Raw genomic sequence first — 27,314 nt, 5'->3', positions numbered from 1 at the left:
CCACTGCTCTAAATTGTCCAATTGTGGGCATTGTCCAGGTATGAATGTGAGTGTGAATGCTTGTTTGTCTACATGTGCCCTGGCAACCAGTCCATGGTGTACCCCGCCTGTCACCCAAAGTCAGCTGGGATAGGCTCCAGCATACCTCTACAACCCTAATGAGGAGAAGCGGCATAGAAAATGGATGGGTGGAAAAACGGAAAGAACGTGGAGGAGTGTAGCGTGCCGAAGGTTACGCATTGTAGGGGAATTTTAACCCATGCCCACACGCACGCATGCACACGCAGTTTAGTTCCAAATGTGAAAATTGTAAATAGTTCCTGCCGTTATATTTGTAAATACATTGTTATTTTGATGTAAAACAATTGTTTTTTGTCTTGTTTATGTTGCTATAGTTGTTTAGATATTTGAGCAAAACATATTTGTGTCAAAGTGAAAGTTATGCTTGAAATGTATCTTCTCACAAAAACTGATATTTCCCTGAAACTCACCTATGTTCTACTGTTGATTACTAAAGAACAGAAAAAGGTAGAAACAAACCTTTTTTTCTGATGAAAGATGGGAGTCTAATCTTTCACACTCATATCACTATTTATTTATTTTTATTATTTATTTATTGGTATTCATGTCTCTTCCGTTGTTGTTGCTTAATTTATTGGTATTTATGTTTCTTATGTTCTTATTCTTTTTCTTGTGTTTTCTTTCTTTTCTTGGGAGAATGAACAGAATAAGAATTTCATTGTATAGTATAACTGCTGTTTTACTGTGCATATGACAATAAAACTCTTCAATCTTGAACCTTGAATCTTCTTTTGGTAGGTTCCATGTTTATATAGCCATAGAACACAATATTATGTGTGCCTTGAAAGATCAGTCAAAACCAGTCTAAAACGAACGCTACTGAAGCGGTTGAATTTTGAAAAATGGCTGGGATTGAATGAGTTAAGGGTGAAGCAGCAAACATTATGGAAATGACTCATAAAGATGAATTGATAGCAAAAAGGAAGTGAGTGACACAGGAGAGACAGTTGTGATTAAGAGCTTGTGTTGTCTTTGTGTGTGTGTGTGTGTGTGTGTGTGTTCAGTGTTAATGAGAGGGGCCCACCCTCTAGGCGTAAAGCCAGTTAATCACCCACAATGCTATCTATCTGTACGAGGACCTGGCATGGCCAAACAAACAACACACACACACATCCACCCACATGCAATTCCTTACCTCTGGGTCAGTCTCACACAAACACAATCACGTCATATATGTGTGCACCACCTAACACACACACACACACACACAAACACACACACACTCATGTGGAAGCTCCCTAAAGTAATTACAGTGCTTGGGAAATGGAGGTGCAGCTGACTGGGGGAATGCCGGGGTGAGGGGGAAACCTGATATGCTATTAGAGGAAGAGTGTGCGCACGTGTGTGCATGTGTGTGTTTGTGGCATTAACTAGAGAAATCCAAACAAAATTGCACAATCGGGGCCAAAGGATGCTGAAGCCAGAGAAAAAGGCACTTCATGAGCAGGGCATGTCAGACGTGGCAAAGGACACACAAACAGGTGAGAAATGCAGGTGATGGTGAAAGCATGTTGCCTTCATTCTGTCAGCCAGCAAGTACATCGTATGAATGCACTTCATTCAGCACCTTATTGCTGAGTCAACGATATTGGCTCATATTGCATTTCAGCAAACATGCGCTAAAGATTGGCTTTACAACTAAAGGTGACTAAAAAAGGTGTTTGCAGTCGTTCCTTGCCACTTCGCCGTTTGATTTTCCCAGCTTCATTCTAGCACGTGTGCACGCGTGCGCATGTGTGTGCATGGCTTCAAATTTCCCAACAATGCGGAACCTTCTGCACGCCACACTCCTCCACGCTCTCGCACTTCCTCCTTCCTGTAATGTGTGATTTTTCCATCGATGATCCCTGCCGAGCTCTTATCAAGTGCACTTCTGCTACCTTTTGGCTGTTTTTATGGCTTAAAATTGCATCATCACCTCTTTTTGCCTCTTGCACAAAAAACATATAAATGCGTCTTTGGCATTGAATGAGTTAAGCATTTTCAAGCGTAAAAACTGTTAAATGAAGAAAAATACCAATATATATATATATATACAGTCAAACCTGTCTTAGCGGCCACCTTTATAGAAGGGCCACCTGCCTATAGCAGCCACTGAAAAATCCCCCCCAAGCAAATTTACATGTTATAGACCCTGTGTATAGCAGTCACCTGGCCAACGCAGCCAGCAGCCACCCATTTTGAAGAACAAGAGGTGAATAAATGTATTGCAACTGATGTGAAACTGATGAGGGGTAGGATTAAATAAGCTTTGCTTCTTCCTACTCCTTTTTGGACATGCAAAATTGTGAATTGTACTATGTGATGTGCTACTGTTTGACTCATGCATGTTCAGGATTAAAACCATGAACCATGATAATAACAAGCCTAGTAGTGCTGTACAACTTTTATCTGCAGTCCGCAGTGCCCTCTACTGGTCAACATTATTATTATTATTTTTTTCCCTTTTTTCCTCTACTGGTCAACATTCAAACTGGACGCCAACCTGTCTATAGAGGCCACCTGTCTATAGCGGCCACTTTTGCAGACTCCCTCTAGTGGCCGCTATAGACAAGTTTGACTGTATATATAAAATGCTGACTCATTATAGCCATCTTGATGTGGTACCATTCAACACGCTGTCCAGAAAAAACAAGGAACTCTCCCAATGCAAATGGGTGAGTCTACATTGTCTTTTATTTATGTCTAATATGTCTTATTTTCTCTGACTATGTCTAGTATATTGGGTAAGAGGAGTGTATAGGTGACTATAGGCCTGTTATTTCTAGTCTCGAGGACTCTGGTGATGTTAAAAAGCGTATGTAGACAGCCATAAGGGTTTTCTATCCTACGTGGTGGAAATTCACTTATCACGGTCGGTTCTGGAACCAATTAACTGCCATAAACGATGCCTTTCATTGTCTGCGTATGTTTATTATGTGTGTGTTTATTATGTGTGTGTTGCTCTAGCTGCCACCAAGCTGAGTGTGTGCAGATGAAGAGGAGTGTGTGTGTGTATGTGTGTGTGTGTGTGTATGTCTCATGGTGTGGCGGCACAGATTAGATGAGATTAAAGCTAGTCAGAGGATCAATTAGAGGCCAAACATCAGAAGGCTACATTGCCAGATACAATGAGATTAGCGCCGAGCTGGAGCATGGTGCACATCTGTGTGTGCATGTATGTGAGGAGAGGGGAAAAGATGTAGGGCGGGATAGAAGTGAAAAAGAAGGGGGGGGCTAGAGAGATAAAGGGTGTGTGAGCGTTTAAAGGATTAGTGTGTTGTGTTTGTGATGTTTCAGTGATTAGCTGGTGGGATCAAGCAATGATTATGACCAAGTGGAATTACTCGCTTGGTTGTGGAAGTGTTGTTTTGAAAGTCCACCTCATATTATGCAAGTTAGTCCTACGTATTTATCTTGCAGTATTTAGTTTCTTTATAACACGTACATGCTGCACGGTGGCTCAGTGGTTAGCATGTTGGCCACACAGTTGGGAGATAGGGAACACCTGGGTTTGAATCTCCACTTGGTCGTCTCCGTGTAGAGTTGGCATGTTCTCCCCGTGCACCCCGTGCGTTTTCCTCCCACATTCCAAAAACATGCATGTTAGGTTCATTGGTGACTCTAAATTGTCCACAGGTATGAATGTGACTCTAATATGTGCCCTGCCATTGGGGTGTACCCCGCCTCTCGCCTGAAGTCAGCTGGGATAGGCTCCAGCATACCCCCGTGACCCTAATGAGGATAAGCGGCATAGAAAACGGATGGATGGATACCACGTACACTGTTTGCTTGGCTTTAGTTCAGGAAAAGACCATGGATGACACATCAGTTAATGTCAGGGGAACTTGCCCCCGACCACCGATGAACTAACAAAATGACAGAGAACAAGATTTGAGATTTCCTCGCGCAAGGAGAGAGCGTCCATGCCACACTGCAACACTCACTGGCGAGCCACTCTCTCCTGCTCCTTTTTAGTGTCATTAACGGGGGTCCCACATGCAGTAGGTGGATGTAGTGAGTTAAGTTTCGATATTAGTCACAATTAATTACGGTAGTGGACTGAGGAAGGGGCTGTGGAGCTCACGTCTATGAAATGTGTTTATGTCCTTGAGATGGTCCATATCTGCTCTGAGCTCACGCATGGGGGAACAACCTTGGTCATGTCTCACAACACAGGTGCCCCGTTATCTCCACCGCTTCCTCCCAGTCCACTCACAGCACTTTTTCATTAATACAGAATACAGAGAACCACGTTTGATTAACTTCAGATAATAAAATATAGTAAGAAAATCCTTAACAGTTAACTACCAACATACAACATGAATAATGGATGGATGGATGATCAATGACGGATGAATGGATGGATGATGAATGGTGGCTGGATGGATGGATGATAAATGATGGATGAATGATGGACGGATTATTGATGGATGGATGAATGATGGATGGATCATAAATGATGGCTGGATGAATGGATGAACGGATGATGAATGATGGATGAAATATGGATGAATGATGGATGGATGAATGGATGAATGAATGAACGGCGGCTTGACCCACCATGATGTAGTGACGCTGCATCTCTGACTTCTCACTGGCCAACTTGTCACACTCGAGCTTGAGGCTGAGAGGAAGAAGAAAGGAAGACAAGGAAGGGAGTGAGACATAAGCATAGCATGGTTGCGCTGTCCACGCCAGTCAACATCACGTCTTCCACTTTTGGCAGCGTCATCACCATCATCATCACCGACTCCACCTTCATTACAAACAGCACCCTCCCCCGGCCTTGCCATCTTCATCATCTTTACTGTCCTCATTCTGACCTTCAGCACCACCACCGACGTGCAGTGGAAACATCGTCACAGCTTGACACTGCCAGCTGACGCCTGCAGGTCAAAGTCCATGTGAACTCTGCACACATGCTATGTGAAAATGTGTGCTTTCTGAAGTAAAAAAAATCTAAATATAGCGGCGGAACGTTCCCAGCGACCCGCTTCCCTGCGACAGCCATTAGCTATAATCACATCAGAGCTGATGACACGTGAGGCGACAGGACAAAGGAGGACACGTCAACAAGTCAGGCAGTTAGTAAAGCGGAAAGACAAGAGGTAGAAAAGCAGGTGTAAAGAAAATGTGTTGATGGAAGGAGCTGGTTCCGACGCACCAGTCTGACAAGGCGTGATCTGATGTGAGGACGGGATAAGGCAGGGATGATGTGAAGGTATGCTTGGCGAGTGGCACGTAGGTCCACATCAGGATACACGTCTGTTTGATGGTGTGTGTACATTTTTGCCAAGAAGGAAAAGCTCCATTAGAGTTAGAGTCGTGTCATCACTGGCACCCGGACGCCACACACAGATTATATTGTCAGATTACTCACAGTTAGCTTCACTTTTGGCATTTTGCTAATCCACATGTCAGGGTGTACTCCCATTGGCCATCGTAGCGTGTTGCTACCCGCTGGCCTGCACCGCTCAAGGACTAGTTTTAGCAGAGGAGTACACAGTGTGCAGCTCACGCACAGATAAACTACTCTAAACGCCGGACAGTGGCCACCATCATTAATGTACAGTTTGCTTTCAAAAATGGAACAATGTAGAACATAATTACAAATAATACATAACATATTTAACCAAAATTGATCAATCATGGCAGGGGTTCTTTAAATTCTTTATGTGAAAAAATGAAGTCAGGTCTATTTGATTTTTTTGCAATTTTCATTTTGAGTAATTAGAAATACTGCAATAACTCTTATGCTTATCTGCTGTATTCTTTAGCATATCAGATTGATATCAGACATTATTTATGTTGCATTTGATTTGAAATATAAATGTATTTCTGATTGCAATCAAGCCAGCACTTGATTAACAATGATAGGATAGCATTGTTCATTACCGCCATTACTACATGGCTTGACAAAAAACACGAATTATATCACATTAAACACATAATATTAAGTATTAAATATTTACAGAGCAGTCCAGCAAAGGATGCTGGGAAACAGCCTGTGCCAATTCATACGTGATCTTTGATTTTTTTGGAATAAAATGTACTCACATTTTTAGAATGGGGTATAATATGCAAAACAAAATTAACACTTTAAATCACGTATGACTACAGAACCTTAAATAACAAAAATTAGTAAACACTGAATCCTGATTTTACTATGTAGAAATGATGTAGTTTTAGAAAATAACATTTTGCACACAAAAGTCATTTTTTCCAGTGTATTTATGCGCTAAGAAATGGAGGAAGGCTTATACACTAGATTGTGAGATACAGTATACTGTATATCCAGTGCTGTGTGTTTCATAATGTGTTTTTTCATGCGACTGTGAGGTTTATTTCGTGGTGTCGCCATCAGGCGTGCAATGTGGTTTTGATCAACACTGGACCAGCGCTACACCCTTGCAAGGGTACTGGAGGGTACATGGGAGTTTGCCCAAGCGGTCTACATGTGCTTTGTGGACTTGGAAAGGGGGTGCTCTGAGAGTACGGGCTTGGTGGCGCTACTACGTGCCATTGGGTCCTTGTACAGCCAGAGCACGTCCTGGTTCGCATTGCCATCAGTAAGTCAGGCCTGTTTCCGGTGAACGTTGGCCTCCGCCAAGGCTGCCTTTGTCACTGATTCGGTTCATAACTTTTATGGACAGAATTTCAAGGCGTAGCCAAGGCATCAAAAGGGTCCAGTTCGGGGGCCTTAGGATCCGGTCTCTGCTATTTGCAGACGATGTGGTCCTGATGGCCTCATCAGGCTGTGACCTTCAGCGTTTACTGGGACGGTTTGCATCTGAGTGTGAAGCTTCTGGGATGAGACTCAGCACCTCCAAATCCGAGGCCATGGTTCTCAGTCGGAAAAGGGTGGGTTGCTCCCTCCGGGTTGTGAGTGAGGTCTTTCCTCAGGTGGAGGAGTTCAAGTAGGGTCTTGTTGACAAGCAAGGGAAGGTTGGAGCGTGAGGTCGACAGGCGGATCAGTGCAGCGTCTGCAGTAATGCGTTCGCTGTACCGGACCGTTGTGGTGAAGAGGGATCTGAGCCGGAAGGCAAAGCTCTCAATTTATTCCCCCATCTATGTTCCCACTCTCACCTATGCTCATGAGCTTTGGGTCGTGACGTTATACAGAAGCGGCCCCACTGCATTCAGACCACGCACAACCGAGTAACCGATTCATGTTATACATGATGCCAGACCCTCTACTTTACCACTGCTCCCCCTCTAAATGGTGAGTTGCTTCTGGTAAGGACCTGGGAATTACGAATGCTATTTCTACTATGTCTACCTCTGGTGGATAATTCTAAGTACCACAAGTCTACTACCTTTGGTGACATCTAGTGGTCAGCTACGGGGTCATTACCAGGTCACTAGACAGGACTCACCCTAAGAGACAGAGTGAGGAGCTCAGTCATCCGGGAGGGGCTCAGAGTAGAGCCGCTACTCCTTCACATGGAGAGGAGCCAGGTGAGGTGGCTCGGGTATCTGGTCCAGATGCCTCCCGGACGCCTCCCTGGCGAGGTGTTCCGGGCATGGCCAGCCTGGATAAGGCCCCGGGGCAGACCCAGGACATGCTGGAGGGATTATGTCTCACAGCTGGCCTGGGAACTCCTTGGTGTCCTCCCGGTGGAGCTGGAGGAGGTTGCTGGGGACTGGTAAGTCTGGACTTCCCTACTGAGACTGCTGCCCCCGCGACCCGGACCTGGATAATGTTGGGGTGAGCGCCACACATGGGTGAAACAATGCAGAAGAGTACGCACCCTTGTTTTTCCTGCATAGAATGTTTCTATAAATAGCGGTGAAAGACGTGTGCGCACATTTGACCCGCGCTGACAAGCTTTCTAAATGAGGCCACTGATCTGCTGATTAGCATCATCTTTTCTTGCCGCTGACAGCCTGCACATCCAAAGCAATAACGATCGGAAAGCTCTACACAAAGAGCAATGGGGGCATCATCTCAAAGCAAACTGTTTTTTTTCTTTTTTTTGTGAATCTGAATAAACTGAAGCATGGCTAATACATCCCACATGACCACTGCTTTTACTGTCTCTATCCAAAATGCTCACATTTCTGCTCCTCGTGTGTACATTTGTAGGCTGTGTGCTGAGTTGTCATGGCAACAGCCCCCTCCCCCCCATCGCCACCTCCCCAGTCTCCCTGGGATTGGCGCTCATCAGCCCCCGGGCATGCACCGCTGCTCTCAAAAGACACTTTGATGGACTTTTATTGCTGATTCTTCCGTCTCTAAATCGCTCCTGCTGTCATCTTTATTTTGATTTATGTATTCCCTGATCTATTTATGCATGTGAGTGAGGGGAGGCGAGGAAGGGAATTAGGAGGAGGAGGAGGAAGACAGAGACAGATACAATGGCTGCTAGTATACCCAGGGGAGCGCCTGTTGTACATTTGCCTTTTAAAGGCTTGCACAACAGACAAGCACAGCGCTGCAGCAGATCACTACAAAGCTGCCACTGTGACTCCCACACCCCCCTGCCTATCTCAACCCCCCTCCCTCCCTCTCTCCTGAGTCAACAGGCAGGCACTGTATGCATGCTCTCTGTCAAGAGTCGGCAAAAAAAACTTTTCTTTCAACTGCGCTTTGGCTGTGAGGCGGGGTTAAACACTGCTGCTCACCATTGTGGGAGTTACCCAAACCAGAGGAAGGAAAAATACACCCAGGATGTTACTGACAGGTCCGAATGCCATCAGTCAAGAAAGGAATCACACGCAATATTCCTTTGTGGGAGATCAGGTAGAAAGGAACAACAAGGAAGACCAGACTGCCTTCAAGTCAACTCACACTAACAGCTGTGATGTCTCGCCTGTTTGTATACACTACACTCGGGCTGGGCCATTTTGGCAAAAATCTGTTTTAATTTAGATGCCACACTGGACAAACTGGTGAGAAATGCGGGCTCTGTCATTGGCACTGAGCTGGACAGCCTGACATCTGTGGCAGAGCAAAGGACACTGAGGAGGCTCCTTTCCATTACGGACAACCAGCGTCATCCGACGTACAGCATCATCTCCCCACAGAAAAGCAGTTTCAGTGGCAGATTACTATCACTGCCCTGCTCCACTGAAAGACTGAGCCGATGATTCCTCCCCCACGCCATGCAGCTTTTCAACACAACGGTGGGGGAGCCATAAAACACACGGGACTGGACTCCACATTTATTTCTTTATTTGTTGTTATTCTATTTTCATATTTTTCTGATCCCTTCTATCTTGCCTTGTTTGTTTATTTTGAAGTGATTAAGTTTATGATGACATTTTTGCAGAGCTGCTGGAAATGTGAATATTAGCACAAAGCAACATCATAACATTTCTACAGTAGACCCTTGATGCCTGTGTGACAACTTTATTGAGAAAGAAAAGAGCAGCCATACAGCGTTTTGATGTGTACCTGTGGTATTGCGCTTGGAGGAACTGGAACTCATCCTTGATCCTGTCACACGAGTCAGACGTGGTGAATTTCAGCTGCTGCGATGAAGCCTGCCCAGGAGGACAAAACACCACACCAGATCAGAAAAACATCAGCAAGAGATAGAGCAGTGTTTCTCTTCCATGAGTACAAAAAGAAAAGTGCTACGTGAGAAAGGATCACATTCCCCCCCACACTAGGGCTGGGCGATATGGACCAAAACTCATATCCCGATATATTTATGTAGAATATCAATATCATATATATCACACATGGTTCTTCCATCACATGTTCTCACACACTGACAGGTAAGTGACCAAGTCCCAATGAGGCTTGAGTGTCATTTATCAAGATTCAAGGTCAAGATTCAAGAGTTTTACTGTCATATGCATAGTAAAACAGCAGTTATACTATGCATATGACATTCTTATTCTGTTCATTCTCCCAAGAAAAGAAAGAGAATAAGAACATAAGAAACATACATAGCATATATTTATTGAAGATTAAGAAACATTTACATTTGAGATCCACCCCGTTGGCATCGTGCCTCGAGGATGTGTGGATCTCCACTATGCGGGGGGCGTTGCTTTCACTTTTTTACCAGAAAACTCTCCAAAGACGCCAGAAAAAGTAGCTAGATTTGTCGCTAGTCACATTTGACAAAATATGTCGCCAAGAGGGTTTGGAATGTCGCCAGATTTAGCGACAGAGTCACCAAGTAGGCAACACTGGAACTTGTTGCTTCCTTCATGTTCTTCTGCTCCGCCCCTCCTCTCTCCTCCTTTATGCATGGAGGGGGGCTCAGGAGCGCTGACAAACACAGCAGTGATGAGCGAGACAGACCTCCGCATCAAGACACACGAGAACAGCACAAATCCAGTCTATATCCATATGTTATGTACTATATTCTAAGAATATAGATATATATCGCCCAGCCCTACCTCAAATCACACCACACATCCTTACACGTTTTCTGGCATATGCACTCCTCAACCGCTGCACACCAAACGGTGAACATGTGTCCAAACATGGCCCCCTACTCTGGTGCCTTACCTACGTTTTACTGCTGATTACTAAAGAACGCAAAAAGGTAGAAACAAACTTTTTTCTGTTGAAAGACAGGAGTCTAATGTTTCTTTTGGTAGGTTCCATGTTTAGATAGCCACACAACACAATATTGTGTGTGTCTTGAAATGCCAAATGTCATGAGACATGGGGATGTCCTCATCTTTTAAACAACGAGCCCCATTTCATTTTGAGTAAACACAGGCCAGGAATCACAATCCCTACCTTCAACAAACAGCAAACAGCAAATGCCTCTCACAAATAAACGCCAAGTGACGAAAGACCTAAATCTAATGTTATTTGCAGATGATACTACTGCTTCTAGTTCTGGGGAAAGCACAAAAGAGCTCATGAATAAAGTCGCAGATGAAATGGCCATACTAAAAGATGGTTTCATTAAAATAGATTATCCTTGAACCTAATAAAACAAAAATAATGCTATTTGGTAATAACAGAAAGGACACGTACGACCAAATGCAAATAGACGGAGTGAACACTAAAAGGGTGAAGGAAAATACCTTTCTGGGGATCATAATAGATGAAAACATGGACTGGGAATCTCATTTTAAAATATACAACATAAGGTGGTGAGAAATTAGCTAAATTTGTCCTTGACCAAAAATCACTTCATCCTCTTTACTGCTCTATGGTATTACAATATCTATCTCGTTGTGTGGACATATGGGGTAATAACTATGAAAGTAATCTTCACTCGCTAAATGTACGGAAAAAAAGATCAGTTAGGATAATCCATAATGCTGCGTATCAGGGATCCCCCGGTCCACATTTTTCGGTTTCAGATCCGATCCGATTCTTTTATAGTCTTGCTGATCTGATCCAATCTTTTTTTTTGTTTGTTTCTTTGTTTTTAATAATAGTAAGCTTTTGTTACAAACATGAATTTGTGGGATTACGCAGCATGACCAACAATATCGTTTGACTTTTGTAACAAACCTCTGTGAGTCAGGTCCCTAATCCAATAAAATATCCAATACACGATACAATTGGACAAAATTGGTGTGTAAAATACTTTTAGGGTAGGACTAATCATTTGACATGCTTACAGAATTTGTGGTGTGATTTAGAATTGACTTTTTTTTAACAAACTCTCTTAGGGCCCAGTGAAATCCATTGTAATTTTTCCCCAAATCTCGTTTTCATTTTTTAGCATTCAGTTTTTTACCTTTTCTACTTATTTTACACAGAGTGTGTGCTATTTGGTTAGTGACACAGACGTCACGGATGTAATTCTAATCGCGGTATTAATGTAAGATATAAGATAATGTAAGACACTCTTATTTTGTTTACACAATTAGACAAATGTCACAAAGAGTGCTATTATTTTGAAGGCTGGAATGTGTTGTGTGTTGAGAATGGCAACAGACGGTTGATACGCGCTGGGTGCAAGATAAGCGTGCCTCTCGTCTATTTTCACTCAGAACCTGCACGTCGTCAGTGGGCAATGTAAAATGGTCCTTACATTAAAGCAGTAAAACACAACACAATGAAAATATACTCGTCCAGTCGCGCACACACGCACACGCACACACACACACACACACACACACACACACACACACACACACAGCTGCACTAGCTAAACTAAGCAAACCCCACGAGCTTCCATACACACTACGTAACAGAGGAGTTTCCAAGGTTTTTCGCCACCATTTCGACATGTTTAGCGGTGTTTGAAAGGTCCCTATTCTCAACCAGCAGTTAGAGCGGCACTTCCTGTGCGAGCTTCCTTCACCATAACGCAGCATTCCACGCGAAGAGAGAGGGAACTACTGCTGTAGCTACGGAGCTGAACATCCAATGTCCAATGTGAAACTAACTTCACCTCGGTACACCACGGACATGAAGACATGGTGGTTTTGCGTTTTCGTCTTCTTCTTGCGGGTGGCGTGAGTCGAGTGACAACCAGCTTTGAGGCGCATTGCTGCACCTACCATGTTGGAGTGTGGCCCGGATCGGCCCGATCTTGTGGCGGAAGCCGATATTATCCCATCTTCACAAATACAGCGGATCGGCAGCCGATCTTGATCCTGAAGATCGGATCGGGACATCCCTACCGCATGTAGAGAACATACAAATCCTCTATTTCTAAAACCACAAATATTAGAATGCGCTGATCTAGTAAATTCTCAAACATCTAAAATGATGCATAAAGCAAACAATAACCTGTTACCCAAAAACGTCACACAATGCTTTTCTACAATAGAGGAGAAATATGATCTCAGGGAAAAACTAAAACAATGCTAAAAACCCAAAAAGCATTTCAGTATGTGGAATCAAATTATGGAACGGATTGAGTAAGGAACTCAAACAAAGCACAAAGATGATGTGAAACGGACGAGGGGTAGGATTAAATAAGCTTTGTTTCTTCCTACTCCTTTTTGGTCAAGTGGAACTGTGAATTGTACTATGTGATGTATTCCATTGTAACTTGTATGCATGTTCAAATTAAATGAAACGATTACCATCACCATTACCAAGCTACTAAGTAGCCAAGTGCACTTTTCCTTTAAGAAAAGGTTTAAAATGGAGTGGGGAAGAAGAACAAAGAAGCCCAAAACGTACCACTTTCACACTGAATGGGAGGAGAACTTCTTTTTACACTATCATGTCGGACATGCCATGGCTGACTGCAAGCAGTGTTTGGGTAATCAAATGTTACGTCTCTAGACTGGAACATTACTGACGCCTGGTGGCCATAATGCTCCATATAACTTGTATTTCAATATTTTTGGACTAATAATACACCATCGTCAGCCATGAAACAGTCATTATGTATTCATTTATGTATTAACTATATTTTGAAAAACGGAATAGGTGTGTCCTATTGCGTGCAGCTCGGCTATTTATCTTTTTATATCTTTAGAACACACAGATAAGAGAAAGTGTGCCCATGGGCAAAACTCCAGTGCACTTTTCCTTTAAGGTGTAGAGCAACAACATGGCCATGGTGGTAAATGTTGTCCTCTATTAAGTTGGCCCAGCGACAATTAGACGTTGCAACCTCACAGGGGGCAGCCATAGTTTAAGTAGAAATATGGCCACCTCCCCAGCATGTCGCGTCAAGGGCTGTTTGTCAGAGCCTAACATAGCAACGCAGAACAATCATTCTTCCACCACGCTTGACTAATGCTGTTTGTTCTCCTTGTAAATCTGTCCACTTTACATTCTCACGGATGACGGATGATGGCCTGCTTGTGTAAACCAGCAAAGCCAGTGTCAAAGCTGACCAGGGCCCACATCTGATTATTTCTGTCTAGTCTGCATCTTGGCCCGGGTGGGAGAAGGTGACATTTTCCCAGTAAGAAAACAACCATTTGACAAGTGATTGCAGTTCCAGACTGGTGCTATTAGGGATAGCCTGTCCTCTGCTCCCCTGCTATGCCACTCAGCAAGCAAGCACCTTAGCATTCACACAAGCACAGCCATGCAGGGAACATGCTGCACAACACATGCTGCAACAACTCCATTCATATGCACTACAAGCTTTTATGCACACACAGCGTACAGTACTGCAGTATTGGCAACTAACTACTGTAGTAGCTTTAAGATCACAGTTTTCTCAACTGTGCAGTGGAGCCTTCGTCCCGACAGTCAATGCTTACTGAGGCGTTTGGTCAGCAAAGTAAATATAAACAAAACGGTATTTTTTGAAAACGGTTTCCAGAATGGGTAGGGAAAAAAACGTTGGCTTGTCGTTTTCGTACAGACAGCCGAAACCACTGTTTGTCAGAAACGATGACATCACCGAGCCTTTGCCACCCTGTCACCATCACGTGACCAGAAGTGAGCTTTGATGACAAGCAAACATCCACCCATCCATTTAATCCTCATCAGGGTCGCGAGGGTACGCTGGAGCCTATCCCAGCTGACTTTTGGGCGAGACTGGTTGGCAGCCAATGGCAGGGCACATATACACAAACAATCATTCACACTCATACAAACTCATACCTATGGACAATTTAGAGTGGCCAATGAACCTAACATGCATGTTTTTGGAATGTGGGAGGAAAACACGCGTGCACGGGGAGAACATGCACATGTGTGGCCAACATGCTAACCACTAGGACACCATGTGCCCTGACAAGCTAACATAATATCTGAATATTTGGACTTGCACGATTCACCCCTCTCCACATTCTCCTGATATTTTGTTGTCTTATTCTCCAAAATGGCTCGCAGAAGTAAATCCACGTTGTCCTAAGTCTGGATGAGCCTTGGAAAGCGGAAGACGACGAACTTGTGCTTTCTTCTTCTATAGTTTGGTGTGTTTTGTGTGTGTGTGTGTGTTCACAGCGCCACACGTGGTCATCCCTTCCCTTGTGGATGCAACTATTTACTAATCCCGCACAGTGTGGACACTCATTTTTTTCAACCCGCCACAAAATAAATAAATAACAAATTCCGGGAATGTTCTTGTGTGCTAGGGTGCCTAAGTTGGTCCCGCTTATGTCGACCAACTCATCATCAATGTATGCCTGTGAATAATGTCATTCATCCGGGTCACTGTATTCTCAGGGCAACCGGACTGTTCAAATTGTCTTAGAAGATGTTTGGCAAGCAGGCTTCATCAGTTCATGCTCAAAGACTAGGTGGGACACACACCAGTCAGACTACATAGGACAGCTGTAGTCTGAGCGCTTGCAAGATCCATCTATTTATCCTGTAAAGTAGGAGGCATGTCCAGACAGGAACGGTTGGCTCTTCAGTGGTGTCAAATGACGATGGTGGTCTTCTAAGACGACCTCAACAGTCCAGCTGCAATGGATTCAACGCCCTGACAATCATCAAGGTGTTTCTCTTATCACTAAAAAATGCCCACTTAAGCCGACGTCCACATGAAATTAGCGACCAAAGGGATCATTTCCAGGAAAAATAGGCCTGTTCATGTTCATTTAACAGAAAAGTGCACTTTTTTTTGGAATGGTGTCCATCATCCACAGTCCTTATGTGAGACATGAACACACGTCCTTCTCTTTTCTGTGCGCTCTAAGGATATAAAAACAGGTAAAAAGAGGCAGGTAATTAATGCAAGTAATGGGACACACCTATTCCGCCTAGAAAGGCTGCAATGAAAACACGTCCAAAAAGCTCCAACAAGGTTTAGTGGTTTTCTATCCATGCTGTGAGCATGTAGTAACAGGTACATTCATGATAACATGGAATACATGCAGTATTTTGGAAACTTCCTTCCTAGGTGCATTGATTTCACATAGCAACATAGAAAGAAACGCCACACCTAGCGTCAAAAACAAAAACACAGCAGCAGTGGCGGCAGCTCCAATACGTGACCTTTGTGGCCTGAGGCATTGTGAGTGAGTGAAGCTAGTCTCCAGCCGCTGTGGTGTGGCGAGGTGTCACTACGCCAGTATGGTAGTTCTTGGGCGTAACAATGTTAATAACATTAATAATAACAATGTGCTTCATATGCAGCTTACAATGGATCCTTGTTGGCGCTTTTTGGACGTTTTTTCAGAAGGCAGAAAAGGTGTGTCCCGCTACATGCATTCTTAGCTGCCTCTTTTTATATCCTTAAAACGCACAAAAAAAGAAAGACGTGTGTTCATGTCTCACATAAGGAATTGTGGCTGATGGGGCCAAATTCCCCCCAAAAAACTGTACTTTTCCTTTAACACTTAACAGTGAGAGTTACGTAATATACTTGAACACCTCATGTGAACAGCCCTGCACAGCACAGTGCACAGAGCATGAAGTTGTTGACTGATATATGAACAAATAAGTCATTTTGATGGTTATGTGATGGAAAGTGTTTCATGTTAAAGATATCGTTGATATCGCCGCTTGTTTTCTCCATGATGTGATTGTGGTCTGCAGTGTCGCCTTGTCCTGCATGGATGAGTTCTGTGTGAGAGACACAGCCCAATAAATGCCAGCTCTACTGTTCCGTCTCTGATGCAGTGTATCTCTGTGTGTAAGGGTAGAGTCTTCAACATGAAAACCTTCTGGCGTCTCACAAAGATCCTGAATAACAGAGAGAATGTTAAATACTGCCGTGTGCCGTGTGAAAATGCAGTGCGAGCGATGACTTCACTGCTGCCGTACAGAACCCTCCCTCTACACAAAACAAGCTGTTGCTGAGAAACGTGAGCCTGTAAAGTAAAATAACCTCTTTCCATTATCTCTGTGGACAGTACTGGCGTAGGAATACAATCATCAAACAGCAGCACAGCTATTTGGTTGTGTGCCACACTGAGCATGTGTCAACACAAGGCACTTAGCTGCAAGCCGCCTCACACATCACGCTGCGATAACTGCTCCCTGCTCCGCTTGGCTTTGGCTTTCTGTGTGTGTGTTTGTGTGTGTGTGTGTGTGTGTGCCTACAGGTTTAGACCCAGTGAGCCAGGAGCTGGAGTTGTTGCCCTAGATCTGGTTTGCTCCCCTTGCAGCAGCCATTTAAAATTGCACTTTTTGTTGCAGCCAACAGGCCTCGATAGACTTTCCTTTTGAATGGTGGAGACGGCAACAGGGACAAGACCTTTTCAAACGTCTGAGTAGACACTTGTGTTGCCATGGTCAAAAAGGCTGGTAATAAACCATCCATCATGGCTTTTCTGCAGTCAGTTGATTGGTCAACATTCAACAATGAGTAACCAAACATAGCAAGAGTCAGGCTCGGCAAAAGACAAGAATTTTTACTTGATTTGATTTTTATCTCCAAAAATAGCCAATTTTTCAACAAAAAGCACATCTCACTCACCGTAAGTGGGTAATTTATTTATAAATATGTGATTTTACAGCAAAATGTACAGCAGGGTTGCCCACACTTCTTCACCTTTGGTGCTACTTTTAAAATACCCAAAGCTCTACCTCCGAATATAAACACAGAATAAATAAAGAAAAATAACTACATATGTTTTGGCTCGTGGGACTCCTGAAGCAGCTGACAGGAGGGCTGGGCGATACATCATTATTATTAATATATCAATATTTACGTTAAGCACAATATCATAAACAACCATATCGTTCATATCGATACAGACTGGATCTGCGCTGTATCTCCCTCATCTCTATGCACTGTGTGTGAGCTTCTGCCCCGCCTCCTTCCTTGCATGCAGGAGGATGGAGGAGAGGTGGAGCAGAAGCCAGACAGCTCAGTCTTCAACGAAAATGGAGGATGTGACATCATCTGCGGTGGGAGAAGTAGTCAGCAACAAAAAAAGCAGTAGCTCTGTAATTTGGAGGTACTTCGAATTCAGAGCATTGAAAAAAATAGATGTTTTCACCGCCTTAAAACTTGGCACAAACTCCAATAGGAGGAATGTGTGAAGCTGCACGCTGGCTGCACAACTCCTCAAAGCTCACTGCTTCTTTTTCCTGTTGCTCTCCGCACGAAAAAAAAAGCAAAGTGGTATGCTATTATAAAGAGGTGTCCGATCACATTGCTAAGATATGGTCCCCGTTGCAATAGTGGGAAAAAACGGCTTTAAAAAGTCATGAACTTGCGATGTCCAACAAGCTTCGCAGTCACAGTGATTTAGCACGACAAGCTCTACCACAAACGTACAAGGAAGTCAGACAGTTGCTAAGCCTGATGCACTTGACAGGTTGGTTTTCCTGGCACAAAATAAGGACATGCTTGTGTCTTCTAAAAATGTTTACCTAAAAATAGTACTGTTTAATTTGAAGTATTTTTGAGTTGGTGACATTTTTAAATTTCCTCCTTCATATCTTGTCCTTTTGTTATAAGCTGAGGATTTGAGCATAGCTAAAGGTTTGTTATAAAAAAGATGATATTGGACTTGTTCTATATTTATTTAAAAAACAGTGGCGTACTATTTTTAGTGGCTTTGATTTTGTCTAAACTCACTTTGCGGAAACAATATCAGGATATATGTTGTATATCAACCTAAATATATCGCAGTATGAGTTTTGGTCCATATCACCCAGCCCTAGCTGACAGGTAACAGCAGGCCAAGCGGTACACGGCTTCGGCTGCAAAAACTTGGGTGTGGGAGGTAAGGCCATGACTTTCGGTCGGCCTCAAAGAGGTTCTGGCAAACAGAAGCCTGCTGACCTCGACTGAACATATAGTCCGACGGTGGAAGGAATACTTTGAGGCCCTTCTCAGTCCCACTGACATACCTTCCATACGTAGAGGAAGCAGAGTCAGGGGACCCCAACGAGGACATTTCTATCACCTCCAAATCCGAGGCCATGGTTCTCAGCTGGAAAAGGGTGGATTGCACCCTCCGGGTCCGGAATGAGGTCCTGCCCCAGGTTGGAGGAGTTCAAGTATCTCGGGGTCTTGTTCACGAGTGAGGAAAAGGTTGGAGTGTGAGGTCGACAGGCGGATCAGCGCAGCGTCTGTGGTGGCTGTACCGGACTGTCGTGGTGAAGAAAGAGCTGAGCTGGGAGGCAAAGCTCTCAATTTGAATTTCCAATTCAGCATGAAGTAATAAACAAGAGTGTAGAAAACACTTATTTCTATAGGGGAGTTCAGGACATGAAGCAGAGCCATCAAACTATTGACTTTCCCCCATGTTTTCCTACATACTGTAACTAGCCACTATTAGTGAAAGGATGGCTTTTGTTATAAATGTATGCATCTTATTGCCGAGTTTATCCAGAAAGTGGATCATAGATGAAAGATAAAAGCTGCATTTCCGTGTGCCCTCTGTCACATCACCACCTCATCTTTCCTGCGGAGGAGCAACAGCAAATCAGGGGGGAAGTTAATGTCAGCTGACTGATGTCATATGATGTTTGTGACGTGGGTAACACCAGCAATCGACCAACACTACCTTTGTGATCCATGTAATGGGCACCCCTGATGTAGAGGGGTTCACTAGCGGACATTTTAGGTGTCCAAAGTGCAGCCTGGGGGCCATTTACGGCCGGTGACTGCTTTTTTACTGGCCCCCAGCACATTCTAAAAAACGATTAAACAATCAAATTTAATAAACAACAGCAAAAATGGAAAAAAAGCAGTAATTTTACTAAAATAAAGACAAAATATTAAGGGAGTAAAGTCATTATATTAAGAGAAAAAAACAGCATAAAGTTGAAATATTATAAGAAAAAAAGAAACAAACCAAACAAAGAATTAAAAGTAAAATGTTGATATATTTGTAAAATTAAAAATAAAAAACAGTCAAAAAGTAATGTAAGGAGAAAAAGTTCAAAACAGTTCACTGATAAAATGAATTAATATATTTTATATCTGTAAATATATATATTAAAAACATGCATGTTAGGTTAATTGACGACTCTAAATTGCCCATAGGTATGAATGTGAGTGTGAATGGTTGTTTGTCTATATGTGCCCTGCCATTGGCTGGCGACCAGTCCAGGGTGTACCCCGCCTGTCGCCCGAAGTCAGCTGGGATAGGCTCCAGCATGCCCCCGCGACCCTAATGAGGAAGAAGCGGTATAGAAAATGGATGGATGGAAATATATATATATATATATATGTGTATATATATATATATATGTGTATATATATATGTGTATATATATATATATGTGTATATATATATATATATATATATATATATATATATATATACACATACATACAGTATATATATATACATACAGTATATATGTGTGTATATATATATACACACACACATAATATTAAATATTTTGGGGTTTTTTGGTAAGTAAAAGTGGGCCCCGCATCTTTTGATTTTTCAGTATGCGGCCCTCAGTGGAAATAGTTTGGACACCCCTGTTTTAGACCATTTGGACTGATCTTTTAACAGGCCCGTAACCAGGGGGAGTTTGGGGGGTTCGAACGAACCACCCCGCGGGCGACCAAAGGTCCCTTGGTTTAAAAAAAAAAAAAAAAGCTGCTATCAAAGTGTGCAATTGTAACGGAGTGTAGATGTGCTGTGATAAATGAAGGCAGAAGTGTTGCAACAGCGCCTGTTGCTGGTGAATAGTGGCATGTGCACATTGCTGCAGGAAGTTGTTAACTGTTAGAATGAGACATGCTGAGTCACGTTTTTGCACGTTTTTGGTGGTGTAATGTTTACTGTGTGTTTATATTTTGTCATATACAATGTCATGTGCATTTGATAGTGTTCACTCATTGGAAAGAGCCAGTCTGCACTTTTGAGTGAAGTTTTATAGACTTTAATGCAGTTTCTTTGCTGAACTAACTTGGAATCATTTATGTGCAATGTAGATGATCACCTGTCATTCCTCTGTAAAACTGTTGTTACAGGTCATATTCTATGTCATTGTGACTGTTGTTTTCAATATGCTGTTTCTACTTGTTGCTACTTTGCTAATGCTAATTGCTGGGCCTCATTTAGTATTGCATGCTGTGCAGCAGTAGCCATGTTGATCACGTGAGCTGTGTTCAGGGACATCACGCAAAAGAAGTTTGAATGTGTTATCTTTGTCCTGTATTGTAAATTGGATTACAAAATATTTCATTGTATGAATATCAGCGCACCTGAGAGACAAATGATAAAATGTGAAGATAATAATGTGAAGGGGAATTAGAAAGGGTTAGCCAACCAATATACTACACCATCACAACCAATTGGAACACTTTTTGTTTTGTAAAATGGAATCCAAATTGCTGTAGAAGTGCTCTGTTAAGAACTGTTAGGAATGAGACATGATTATCCCGTGACCAAAGTGGACGCTCACCTGTCCTGCATTGGTCACCTGCATTCCCCCACATCAAGTTGGGGACCGTCACACGATCCCGTTCACTTCCCCAACATCAGGGTCCTCCTTCAGGTGGCCTGTACCATCCCAGTAACATGGTGTGAATGTGAGCTAAGTGCCAGTACCTTGAAGTGTCTGAACACCTACATGAGGGCCAGTATGACGCAACAGCGGCTGACCTCGCTGGCACTTCTCCACATTCACTACAAAAAGGTTATCAACCTGGAGGAAGTGGTGGACATATTTTCCAAGAAAGATGATACTGAATGAGCGATAGGTAAGGCTGAAACACATTGTAGTGATTCATATAGTGTAGGCCTGTGGAAATAGCATCCACCACTGAAGCCATGGCATGCTCAGTCGCCCAGTAAACTGATGAACTTATCTAAATAGGGCAAGCTTGATGTTGGCATTTTGCCCTTAAGCTTGTCATTTGGAGGAAATAACATTGTTGTTATGTCTGTCCACAATATGCATCACAAAACAGTTTTTTCGGGCTCCAAATGCAAAATTTTGCCTGTTCTCACACCCTCGCCCCGCTCGCTTCGCTCCATTGCAAAAGGTCCGTTCACTCAGATTTTTGCATCCCTCCCGAAAAATATCTGGTTACGGGCCTGTTCAAGGCACACAGATTATTGTCTTCTATGGCTATATAAACGTGGAACCTACCAAAAGAAACATTTGACTCCCCTCTTTCATCAGGAAAACCAAACAAACTGATAATGCTTTTTGTTCAAGCATTGACATTTCACCCGTTGTTCTCTGGTCCTTGAACACACCATTGTTGTGTGCTCTGTGAGTTGCTTAGGTTTGTGCAGCTACCAAAGCGCTAAACACCGCAATCAATCGGGCCTTAAAGCATGCAGTCAGGTGAATGATCCACCATGAGTAAAGGGTAGCCATACATCTTATACCTGAGATGTGTTTAGCAAGTGTGTGAGGCACGCCAGAGAACAATGGCAATTGAAGAAAGAAGGGGAGGATTCTCGAGCTGAATTGAATTTAATAATTTTATTGCAAATGGTGATCCGAAAGCTGAGGTCAACACTAACGTCAAGGTAGAAGTTTTTTTTTTTTTATGCCTGTAACAGCAATTAGGTGGTTCCACAAGAGGGTTGCTGAACTGGTCGACCATCTCCATGCAGGGTTGACATCTTCCAGGGTTTATTATCTCACTCGGCCATAACAGGGTGCTGTACAGGAACAGCTCACAACAGATGGATGTCCATAATATTCATAAAACACTGGCGCAGCACAGTGACGCATGCCATCTGCTGTGATGAGAAAGGTGCCTGCATCATGCAAGAGGAAGAGGCTACCCTGGAAATAATCATGTGAGCGAAACCAGTAAGTTTCAGCATTGAACATGTGTGCGTGTGTGTGTGATAGGGATAGATTTGGTTTGTGTGCAGGCCGTGATAAGCTTGTGTGGATGATGCTTGGCTGCTCGAGGGACAAATATTCACTGCCATGAATCATGCAGCCCACACAGCCTCTTCCTCAGACACACACACACACACAGGCAGCACTTAAATGTAGGACAACCTCTAATTCGATTCTGCCCTGCTCCTTTGAGACGTAATTAAAGCATTAAAAAGCTTTGTGCACTGGCGAGGCAATTGAGACAGTCTTCAGCGAATAAATGGGATTTGTCGTTTCAGGAAATTACTGCCCCGCCTTCCTTCCCATCCCACCTGAAATCCACTCAGAGACACCCCCCCTCCCGAGCTCCACACACACACACACGCACACGCACACGCACGCTCCCTCTTCTTTGCCTCATCATTACCATCTTTGTGACATCTAATGCAAAACATCATGTATTTTTTAAAATAAGAAGAGGAACCGTTAAAGGCAATGGAAGGAGAAGAACATTAAGGCTGCATTTTTTTTTAAATGTGCACACACACACACCAGCAGGATACATAGGAAAACATCCTCTTCTGTATAAATCCTGCCTAAGGGCAGCAGGAGTGTGGGGATTGTATTTCCTGAAGCACTGTCTGACTGTTTACATCTCAGTCTGGTGTGAGTGCGTGCGTGTGTGTGTGTGTGTGTGTGTGTGTGTGTGTGTGTTGGGGGCAGGGACAGAGCGCAGGAATTGTAAGCACTCGCTAATGACTGGATGTTATCTCGCTCCTGCTCTTAAATGGCTGCAGAAGATCTCCACTGACTAATAGTTTGGCCTATTTCTCGGCGCCAGGCTTTTTTGTCGTGCACCATAGCAACAAGTCCAGTCAAGGACGTGATTGCAGCTCATCCGCTTTCTGTGTCCGTTAAAAGACTGCTGTCAGACTGCTCTCGTTCACTGTGGAGGCAAACGGGAAAGAGAAGCGCCTCCGCAGAATATTCATCAAGCAATACTTGAATTCAAGATAAACTACAAAGCCCATTTCTACTCCAGTGATTTGGTTCAGTTCAGTATATCAGGGGTTCCTCAGCCACTGGGCCGCAATGATTTTAAAAAATCATGAAAAAAAATACATTTGTAAATAACTACATCGAAGTTTGTGTAAATGCCTATCAATTTTGGAAATATGGGCTGGAGCATATTTTCAATAGTTTTTGTGTTGTGTTGAATTTCTGTTGTTACACATATTTTGCCTGAGTGTTGTGTGGCAGGTTTTGCTCAAACAGTCGAGCAGAAGGTTCACCTTTCCAAAATTCATTTCATTTTCTTCTACTTTAAAAAAAGTCTTCAATTACCCAACAACAGTCTGAAATGTCAGAGACTAGCTCTCTTTCCTCGCTCTGCTGTGCCTCCACGGCTGGAGTGACTGCCCAAGGAGGCTCCGCAGGTGATGTCACAGCCAAGATGGCAGTGGTTCTGAACCTCGCTGGAGGGCTTGTCAAAATCACCACTTCATTTCAGTCTTATTTCATAGTTGTTTATCAAAAACGTTTTATTAAGTTGAGTACTCTCACTTTGTTATTATTTTTTCAAATGTCATGAGCACTTTAAATGCACCATTTTGTGTGTGCTAACTTTGTCCCACATTGCACAGATAGACTACTATACTGTATTTTTACCCATTTCCTTTCATCTCATATTTGCTCCCAAATGCTGTGTGGGATTGCATAAAGATAAGATTTGATGACCTTATTGAGTACTAATGTGTATATTTGTTCTCTGAAAAACAAAATCCAGGTTGGTATTGGTGGATGGTGGTTCTATATTAATTTTGTGCTTTTAATTTGATGTTGCTCCTGTCTTAGTTTTACACAATACATAATAAATCCTTCCATCCATCCATCCATCCATCCATCCATCCATCCATCTTCTTCCGCTTATCCGAGGTCGGGTTTTGGGGACAGCAGCCTAAGCAGGGAGGCCCAGACTTCCCTCTCCCCGGCCACTTCGTCCAGCTCTTCCCGGTGGATCCCAAGGCGTTCCCAGGCCAGTTGGGAGACATAGTCTCTCCAACAAGTCCTGGGTCATCCCCGAGGCCTTCTACCGGTCGGATGTGCCCTGAACCCAGGGAGGCACGATTGAGGAGGTCTTCAAAGTATTCTTACCACCGATCCACAACATCTCAAGTCGAGGTCAGCAGCATGCCATCCCCACCATACACGGTGTTGACTGTTCACTTCTTCCCCCTCCTGAGACGGCAGATGGTGGTCCAGAAACCATGAGCCAAAAAGGCCCAATAGGACTCCTTCATCTTGATGGCATCCCTCACCACTGCTGTCCACCAACGGGTTCTGGGATTACCGCCACGACAGGCATCAACCATCTTACGGCCACAGCTCCCATCAGCTGCCTCGACAATGGAGGCACGGAACATGGCCCTTTCAAACTCAATGTCCGCCACCTCCCTCGGAACATAGTCGAAGCTCTCCCGGAGGTGGGAGTTGAAACCCCCTATGACAGGTAACTCTGACAGTCGTTCCCAGCAGACCCTCACAATACGTTTGGGCCTGCCAGGTCTGACCGGCATCCTCCCCCACCACTCCCCCACCATCAGAACCAACTTACCACAAGGTGGTGATCGGTTGACAGCTCCGCCCCTCTCTTCATCCCAGTGTCCAAAACATATGGTCGCAAGTCCGATGATATGACCACAAAGCCAGTCATCGAAATGCGGCCTAGGGTGTCCTGGTGCCAAGTGGACATGTGGACACCCTTATGCTTGAACATAGTGTTCGTTATCGACAATCTGTGATGAGCACAGAAGTCCAATAACAAAGCACCGCTCGGGTTCAAATCAGGGGGGCCGTTCCTCCCAATCACGCCTCTCCAGGTCTCACTGTCGCTGCCAATGTGACCGTTGAAGTCCCCCAGCAGCACAAGGGAATCCCCTGACGGAGCACTCTCCAGTACTCCCTCTATAGACTCCAAAAAGGGTGGGTATTCTGAAGTGCTGTTTGGCGCATAAGCACAAACAGTCAGGACCCGTCCCCCCACCCGAGGGCGGAGTGAAACTACCCTCTCGTTCACCGGGTTAAGCTCCAACAAGCCAGGGCGCAACAAGAATTGCCACCACTGCCCGTTGCCTCTCACTGCTGGCAACGCCAGAGTGGAATAAAGTCCAGCCCCTCTCAAGAGGACTGGTTCCAGAGCCCATGGTGTGCGTTGTGGTGAGTCCGACTAGAGTCGAGCCGGAACTTCTCAATCTTGTTGACCAGCTCAGGCTCCTTCCCTACCACAGAGGTGACATTCCACATCCCAAGAGCTAGCTTCTGTAGCCGAGGATCGGACCGCCTAGGTCCCCGCCTTCGGTTGCCACCCAGCTCACTCTGCACCCGACCCCTTTAGCCCCTCCAATGCCCATGTCGTCTCTTTGGGCTGTGCCCCGCTGGGCCCCATGGGTGTAGGCCCGGCCACAGACGCTCGCCATCGTGCCCCTCCTCCAGGCCTGGCTCCAGAGGGGGGACCCAGTGATGCGCGTCCGGGCAAGGTAAAAAGTGGTTCAATTGTTTGTTTCATCATAGGTGTCTATTGAGCCACTCTATGTCTGGTCCCTCACCTAGGACCTGTTTGTCATGGGTGACTTACCAAGGGCATAAAAACCCCTGACAACTTAGCTCCTAGGATAATCGGGATCATCCTCCACAGCTATAAGGTGATAGCTCAGGGAGGAGTACATAATAAATAACGTACGATAATGACATTTGGGGGAATACAAGCCGGTTCGTGGGTCCAAAAAGGTTGGGGACCACAGCTGTACGCTACGCAATTGTTGGTCTTCATTTTGGAACTTGAAGAATTATGTGAACTGTATGAGAAAGTGGAAAGGAAAAAGTAGCTCTGTTTGACCACAAAAACAAAAAAAAACAAATGTGGCTCACAATCTTCTTGGTTAGAATTGAGATAGAGATTCTCTGGGACCATATGCTTACGTTTGAAAGAAATCATACTTTTATAAAGAGTCCATCAAGTCAAAAACATGGCACGCTCGCTCATGCCACAGTACGTTCACGCCTCGGTTCTCGTACACCCAAGTATCGTTTTCTGCATGTAAAACTAGAATGATTCTGAATTAAATGTATTTTTTGTTCATCCTTTTGGGTGTCTGCAAGGGATGGATTGGATTGACATTATTTCCTATGGGAAAAATGTCCTCGGTTTTCATATGTTTTGGTTCTGGAAAGAATGAATGATGAAAAACAAGGTACCACTGTACGTTTATGCACATTAAGTAACGCCATCTTTCTTCCCACTGGCTGATCACCAAAGAGCCTCACCAGCTAGGGCAACATTGCCAACTCACCCTGGCCAGCGAGACTCGCTGGGGGACGGGGAGACGCCGTCAAGGACAGTGCCGCGTTGCTCCTTGAAAAAAAATGGCAGCGTTTGTTTGTGATGCATTTTGTTAAGTAAAACAAAACAATCATCCTCATTTAGACATGAGATGGCATGTTAGTAAGAATCCATTAGTGTGAATTGGGATTTTTTTTTGTGCAGGCATACAACACCTGCACCACCTGAACCATGTTGTAGTCACTATGTCACTTTGTATTCTTTACTTGCGTATCTTGCTTGCTGCTGTAACAGGTGAATTTCCCTGCTGTGGGATTAATAAAGTACAATACAATACAATACAATACAACACGGGGTGATTTATAAACAAGTCTAATGCACAACACAGCAGCAACAGAGCCAATGTTG

General features: G+C 44.0%; 1 protein-coding gene across 2 annotated transcripts in view; it reads right to left on the bottom strand.

Annotated features, from left to right (window-relative positions):
• Positions 1 to 27,314, bottom strand: part of tle5 (TLE family member 5, transcriptional modulator) — a 60,802-nt gene that overhangs the window by 17,190 nt on the left and 16,298 nt on the right. For both annotated transcript variants that reach the window (XM_054788822.1, XM_054788821.1), the window contains exons 2-3: positions 9,461 to 9,549; positions 4,624 to 4,687 (exon numbers count right to left, since the gene is read on the bottom strand). In XM_054788822.1, the coding sequence (XP_054644797.1) occupies positions 4,624 to 4,687; positions 9,461 to 9,549 (153 nt within the window). The remainder of the gene's footprint in view (positions 1 to 4,623; positions 4,688 to 9,460; positions 9,550 to 27,314) is intronic.

The sequence above is a fragment of the Dunckerocampus dactyliophorus genome, chromosome 10, assembly GCF_027744805.1.
Source record: "Dunckerocampus dactyliophorus isolate RoL2022-P2 chromosome 10, RoL_Ddac_1.1, whole genome shotgun sequence".
Taxonomy (NCBI): Eukaryota; Metazoa; Chordata; class Actinopteri; order Syngnathiformes; family Syngnathidae; genus Dunckerocampus; species Dunckerocampus dactyliophorus.
Note: the sequence above shows the minus strand (reverse complement) of the source record. Positions and strands in the feature narration are given on the sequence as shown.